This window comes from Humulus lupulus, chromosome 6 (assembly GCF_963169125.1).
Source record: "Humulus lupulus chromosome 6, drHumLupu1.1, whole genome shotgun sequence".
Lineage (NCBI taxonomy): Eukaryota > Viridiplantae > Streptophyta > Magnoliopsida > Rosales > Cannabaceae > Humulus > Humulus lupulus.
In genome coordinates, this window is record NC_084798.1 from 35,802,927 (window position 1) to 35,810,484 (window position 7,558).

At 31.7% G+C, this 7,558-nt stretch overlaps 1 protein-coding gene across 2 annotated transcripts; it reads right to left on the reverse strand.

Annotated features, from left to right (window-relative positions):
* Positions 1-430: 430 nt before the first annotated feature.
* On the reverse strand, positions 431-5,185 carry LOC133782052 (cytochrome b-c1 complex subunit 6-1, mitochondrial). Of its 2 annotated transcripts, none has more exons than XM_062221205.1 (5): positions 5,032-5,185; positions 3,449-3,509; positions 1,840-1,924; positions 765-854; positions 431-674 (listed from the first exon to the last, which is right to left on the reverse strand). In XM_062221205.1, coding segments are annotated over exons 2-5 (210 nt in total). In that variant the 5' UTR covers positions 3,451-3,509; positions 5,032-5,185; the 3' UTR covers positions 431-641. The 2 variants fall into 2 exon arrangements, with proteins under 2 accessions (XP_062077189.1, XP_062077190.1); XM_062221206.1 differs by lacking the exon at positions 5,032-5,185 and adding an exon at positions 4,558-4,589.
* Between the last annotated feature and the right edge of the window lie 2,373 nt (positions 5,186-7,558).

The following is a 7,558-nucleotide window of genomic DNA, read 5'->3' on the forward strand; positions in this document are numbered from 1 at the left end:
AAAGGGGTTTCAGGTATATATTGTTTTTTTTTTTAATTTGCTCAAGAGGTTTCAGGTATGCTTTGCTATGTTATGAAACATAGAGCATATTCTTTCAATAAAGGACTTCTTTAAGCATATTTAGTCAAATTCCATCAAATGCAAAAACCAACAATACGTGAACCAATGTACACGATTTGGTTGACTCTTCCCAAACACGAGCAAAGCGAACCGAGCCACGAACTCCGTAGGTAGAGAATCAGAGTTTGATTAAAATAAATATTAAAAGTACTCGAAAACTTGGAAATACCATATCACTGAATACCCACATTAACACTTCCACTCTCTCTTGCATTTCCACACTGTAAAGTGGTTCGTTCTTCTAAATGGCCAATTAAATATTTTACTTGCACCACCAAACTATGAAACAAAAGTAAAAGTTTGCCTTGCATTGGTCAGACTAACATTGAGGATTCCTTTTATTAATTATTTTTCAAATCTCTATTTTTTTTTTCGAGAAAAAATGCAGTCCTCTGGAAGAAAACCATTCAGGCATATGTCTCTAAGCCAGGGAACAAAATCAACTGCTCAAGAAAACAGTTTCTTGAATTTGAAAAGAGAAATAAAAATGGCAATGTTCATGACAGAATATAAGCTCCCCATTACTTCAGTTTCGCAAATAGTTTCAGTGCCACCTGCATAGTAACACAGTAGTAGTCTCAGAAAAACACCAGAAGCACAACGAGGAAATAAAGCCTGTTGATGGAAGAATGACTGATACTTACACATTTGTCAACACAAGACCAGTAATCAAAATATTGCCCGGTACAGTGCTTGTGCCCAGATTCATCTCCTTGGATCCTTTTAACACATGCCTGGTGAATGAATAAATTTTTAAGAATTTTTAGTCATCAAAAAGAAAAAGAAAAAATATTTAATCAAACAATCTAGGCAGGCTACGGCATTTTACAAAACTTTTTCTTAACTATCATATCACAACGTATGAACTTAACTAATTTAACTTTTAACTAGTTTTAGAGGTAAGAAATGGAAAAGTCATCAATTATGTAAATAGATAGAAACTGCATTATAAATCAATTAACACTACCTTGTTTTGAAATCATTTTGTTTTAAAAGATATCCCGTAGAATATAAATAGAATTATTATCCATAATCACTTATACATGCAAGCCCTAATACAATTATAATATGGACACTAAATCTAATAAATAAACTAAATACTTCCAATAGATCCCAAGAAAATAGTGCCTGGGAAAAGCTCCTACAGCTTTTATAGTGATGCCACAGGTTTTAAGTAGGCTACAGCTTGTTTTGTTATCTTACAGAAAAAAGAAGATGGAATTTGAAGGAAAAATAATTACTAATCAATATTTGTCCTTTAACTTCGAATCCAGGAGATAAAAAATAGTTTGCAGTACAAGTGGAGATTGTTTGATTTTTGCAGAAGGATGGACCCACCGAAACTCGGTGAAAACATGCACGTACTGAAACAGTAAAAGATTGATTCAAAATTGGACTGAAACTGTGATTTTAGGCAGTTCCATTTGAAAAAAAAAAATCAAAGTATTCTGGACAAAACCAAGTATTTGGTAAGTGAAGGGTCAAGTTCTCCATCCTCACAGAACCAAAAGCAATTCAAACTATTCCCTGAATTTTTCATCAACATTACATTTGCCAGACACAGAAAGCAGCCAGTGAGTACTGAACCAATCATTAAAAATGTACACCCACATATCCAAACAGAAACAACCATAGGCAACAACATATCAATCATAGAAAAGTTCTACCTGCACCTACTTAACAAAATTTAATTCAGATCTCCAGAATTTTGCAGCATACCTGATATTCAAGTAATGGTTTCACACACTTCGGCTTGCATGACTCCTCGAGATACTTCTTTGGATCTACAGGTTCATCATCCGCCCTACAATCAAGCAGGAGAATGTAGAAAATAAAATAACTGGAGAAAATAATCATAACGTCTGCACAGTTGGAAAGTAAGGAATTGTACCAATTAGTAATTACTAGTTATTAAACATCAAATAGTATGAATTTTCACAATTGGCCTCTGTTGTTATGAACAAACATGCAAATTGCTTGACCTCTGCGCAAAAAAATTAAATTTTTAGTTTCTCTTCGGAACCCTGTGGCAAAGGAATTCAAGGATTTCCCTTTTTCCTCAATCAATCTTGGATGAAAAAATTACTTGTATTGGCTAGAGTTTATTTTTGTTTTTGATGTTTTATTTATATTTACTTTATTGTTTTAAGAAAGTTATGTTTACATTATGGGGATACTATTCTTTTCTTTTCTTTTCTTTTCTTGTTTTGTGATAATTTTTTTCAACTAATAAAAGCTTTGTTTCTTATTAAAAAAATGGAGGTTGAAACCTAAAATCTGTTAGATCTTACTATCTATACTGCAACCCTTACAGTTCATATGACCAGATATTTCATTGCTGATGGTTGCTCCCACACTATGCAAACAAACAGCACTAAACAAATAACAAACTTAATAATCAAGTAATAGCCTAAGAGGGCATGCTTATTTTCCAAGAAGAAAGTTGCTTATAGTTAAATATGACTATTCCGAGTATAGACCGTAACACACACATGATGGTGGTTCATTTCTTGCTTAAAACTAAAATTGTTACAAAGTTAGAATTGAAAATTTTCTATTTACCTTTTTGCTTTATTTAGTGGGGATCCTACATTATATATTTCACCCAAAGTACATGAATGGTTTTTTAAGACAGTGATACACACTGATAAGCAGGTCGACTAGAATTTAATTAAAAATCAAAATGAAGCTTGCATTTTTGTACATATGTATATTGTTTGCAATCCTAGACTTAGTAATTCAGCATTTCACATGGTGCCCATTGTGTCTAAGTAGTCAAGTACAAAAGGGGTGTAGCCTCATAAAAATAAATTAAGGCCCTTATAATCACTTCCTCCTCCTATTTAATAAGTTATACGGTTAAAGGAATTATTTTCATTCTGACTAATTATCCTAACCCTAATGAGTGAAAAATTTGAAACCCTCCTTGGGGATGCAAATTGATGCCAAAAAAATTCGCAGCTGACCAGGCCAGAGATCCTAATAGATTATCCATCAATCATTAACACAACAACAAGTCCTAAAAAAACAAAGAACCTAAAAAAATAAAAGGGATCCATAGAGAAGCAAGAATGAAAGAGTATATATTTGGTTATACATAAAATAGTATCTGTTTCTCAAGGCCAACATAGTTCGAAAATTCTTAAAAATGCATAGTTTAAATACTAAACATATTATAAATATTAAGGGGAGGTAGCTGCAAAAGATAGTATTGAAGCCACAGAAAATCAAAGAATTTTCAGCTAAAAGGCACTGCAAAACATAACGATAAAAATAAAGCCACAAAGCATCAAAGAATGAAACCAAAACAAAGATGCACGACCCTTACATTGTGAATATATAAGACAAGGAAAACAACACAGCACGGCCGAGGCTGCCGAATTACCTGGCTGCATCACAAACACCACAAAGCACAAGAAAAATCAGCAGAGTTACTCACAGAACAAGAAAAAAAATCAGCACACACTCATACACACTTGTAAAAAATGAAAGAAAAATTTTACCCATCAGCCTAGAATGAGCTTTTGTAATTACAAGCAATCAACCATACCTTTTTATTTTCTTACGGTTGGACAACAAAAAGCTTTTATTATTTACTTATCTTTTGTGTGTAAGTTTTTGTAAACTAAAATTAAAAATGGTATACCAAGCATTAACATTCTAGTACTAACTATATAATTCTCACTACATCGAGTACCGAGATACATAGGAATAAAAATATTTTGCTACTCTAACTACACAACACAAATGGAACACCAAAACCACAGGCGCAGCTCCCGTACTGTAATCTTAAAACTATCAATAATGGCATACACTGCTTATATTTAGTCATATATGAACTACAAAATACTGTAATCTTAGCTCACTACTGCTAATGGGACACCAAAATCACAACCCGTAACAAATGTCATGTCAAAACATCTAACAACCATATAGGAACTAAACCATTTTGTTCCAAATAAAGAGTATAAAAAAGATAAAGTGCTGGAAAGAAAACATCACCTAAACATATCAAAAACATTATATAAATTTAGGGGCACAATTTACAGAATTATCGATTTCCATTTTCTTATAATTATAACAAGAAAAAACTTTAAAAGATCTAACTTTTGAGAAGAAAAAAATATCATATTCGATTTCCATTCCAACGAAACTAACAACAGTGCATAGAACCCTAATTTCTTTTCCACCATTTTCTCGGCTAACAAACACAACCCTGAACTCCCCTATTTCCAAAACTTCGTTTCAAAATTAAGATAAAAAAAAAAACGGGGATCAGATCGCAGGGAACTCAAATCAGATTCAACTTGAGATCAATCGAACTAAAAATGGATGATTAAACAGATCTGATGACTGATTCAAAGAAATTAAAGAAAGCGAAAGTAAAAAACGAATAAGAAAACTAGGGGGAAATGGCGGCGTCTTCTGTATTCATACCTCGGAAAAAGTCCACCACCAATCTCAAGAAAACATCACCTAAACATATCAAAAACATTATATAAATTTAGGGGCACAATTTACAGAATTATCGATTTCCATTTTCTTATAATTATAACAAGAAAAAACTTTAAAAGATCTAACTTTTGAGAAGAAAAAAATATCATATTCGATTTCCATTCCAACGAAACTAACAACAGTGCATAGAACCCTAATTTCTTTTCCACCATTTTCTCGGCTAACAAACACAACCCTGAACTCCCCTATTTCCAAAACTTCGTTTCAAAATTAAGATAAAAAAAAAAACGGGGATCAGATCGCAGGGAACTCAAATCAGATTCAACTTGAGATCAATCGAACTAAAAATGGATGATTAAACAGATCTGATGACTGATTCAAAGAAATTAAAGAAAGCGAAAGTAAAAAACGAATAAGAAAACTAGGGGGAAATGGCGGCGTCTTCTGTATTCATACCTCGGAAAAAGTCCACCACCAATCTCAAGTCTCAACCAGCTGAAGAAGGAGGGCGAAGGAAGTAGAGAAGAATAGGTTTGTCTTTCGGCTGAGTTTAGAAGAGAAGGTCTAGTCTCCCCTCAATCATTCCTCCCCTCTATTTCTCTAATTGGGCCTCGCTTTCATGGGCTGGCCCTATTCTTTGGACTTTATCATTTATGGGCTTGTATAAAAAAGATTATTTTTGGAAACTATAGTGGGATTTTTTTTTTTTTTTTTTTGTCATTGTTTTACAAATATAGGTTTTAAAAAAAAACTTTTCTCTTTTTATAGGAATTTGATTTGTTGCATTAAACATATTCGTAGGATTTTATTTGGTATCTTTACAATTATATACATATAACATAAAATAATTATAAAATTCACCTATAAAATTTTATTTACAAAAATGTTTTGTTACTTCATCAAAAAAAATACTGAATTTCAAAAATAATATTACCTGAATTAAAAATATTTCCGAATCTTGAATTTCTCATTTTTGTGGGTTTGCAAAAGTAGCATTTTGGTTACTTATAATGGTGATAAATTGTCAATTTATTACTTTTTCATAAAAAAAATATATTTATTTTTATAGCATATTATTTCATATACATTTTGGTTACCTCTATAACTTATTTGTTGAAATTTTTTTATCTTAAAATAATTATTAGTGTTTTTTAGATTATATTATGGTGTCTTATTTAAGATACTTTTACGTTACCTTCAAACTTGTTTTAGGAATTAATAAGTTACAATAAAATATAACAAATTACTATATAGTTTATCATCAAAAGTTACTTTTAGTATACTATATAGTAACTTTTTTAAATAGTAACTTTTTTAAATGAAAAGTTTTAAATCACTTTTTAGTCATTAATGTAATTTACTTATAAATAATAGTGTTTCTTTTATTAATCAACAAAAAAGAAACTTAGAAATTACTTTCAAATTATAATAAAAAAAATACACATTTTGGTTTTTTTTTATGAATTTTTGTTCAACCAAATTAAAAATCAACTACATAGTTACTTTTTAAATACAACACAGAAATTGCTTATTACAATTATTGAAGATACCACTCTGTTTTTTTTAAACAAAGCAAAAAATAAATTTTTTGGTTAATCAAATATAAAAGAAACTAAAATGCTACTTTTAATTCTAGTCATCTTCTCCGACGATTGCGAAAAAAACCTATGCTTCCCACATATCAAAATGACCATCTTAAAGAGTAGGCCGCGATAGTATCACTCTTGAATCCAAACGATTAGTGATGTGACCATAATTTTTGTTTAAAGTTGTGGAGCATATATAAAGAGAAAAACAATATAATATTGTAGAAAAAATCTTTGGTGCGGGTGTACGAAAGGGTCGCATATATGGGGTTGTTTTCTTTGGATTGTGATTGGTTCAAAGCATTAGGTATTATTTGGTACGGTGGAGATGCATGTACTATATATTTTTTGTTTTAATCTATTTCCAATTATATTAATATATAATTCTTTGTTCTCAGGTGTATTTAGCAAAAAGTCTAAAGACAGGACCACAAGCACTTCAACACAGCAAAGAAGTCGGATAAATCTTCCAACCAATTGTAGTGGTAAGGTGATGCTTTGTTGCCCAACGCTTTGGTTCAGTCTCTCCAAAGCTCCCGGGCCTACCACGAACTCAAGCCGATACCGAGTGACGAGAAGTTCTTCGTCAAACCGTGTGGCTGCATGCACAATGGTGCTCATCGAAGTGGAAAGGCCAAGGGATGATGGGTGGTGGCTCTCGTCGAACGGATGCCGGAGTCGTGGTGACTGTGGAGTTATGCCGTTGGTGGCTTGGTCATTGATGGAGGAGAAAACCGAGTCTCTCGATGGTGCTACGTAATTCACGTCGAAGAATAAGGATACTCACGTTTCTGTAAATAATTAACATATATATATATCATATATATACTATTAGTTACATAACTTAACCTGATATTAGTCATCCTCATAGAAAGATCCAATAATGGCTCACTAGTATTAAGGTACAAAATGACACGAATACATTATATGTTTATGGTATATATATTATTATTGATTCTAACTCAATTTTTATATTGTTTTACTGTGTGAACTGTATTTTATTCTAGTGTTACTGGAAACCCATATCTCTGTTCCTTAGTTTCATGCCTTAAACATTCGAAGTGTAAAAACTACAATGTTTATATTATAGTATATGTTGCATCTCTCTTTGTCCTCTTAGGTGCACTCTTTATTGGATGGAGACTGATTAAAAGAAAAAGAGGTAATATTGCCACTTATATGTATGTATGTATGTATGTATGTATGTATGTATGTATGTAGAGATTAGTAGCCAAAGTGTGGTTAATTCTAGATCTTATATATAAATATAATAATATAGGAACAGACAAGCCCAAATCAATGAACAGCATTGGGTCAGAATTGGAGCCCAAAAAACATCAATTTACTTACTCTGAGATCAAAAGTATTACCAACAACTTTAAGAAAGTCATTCGAAA

Coding starts and splice junctions, on each gene's coding strand:
- LOC133782052 (XM_062221205.1), bottom strand. Junction 855..1,839: donor AACCATTACTTGAATATCAG/GTATGCTGCAAA, acceptor TTCATTCACCAG/GCATGTGTTAAAAGGATCCA. Junction 675..764: donor GGTCTTGTGTTGACAAATGT/GTAAGTATCAGT, acceptor GTTACTATGCAG/GTGGCACTGAAACTATTTGC.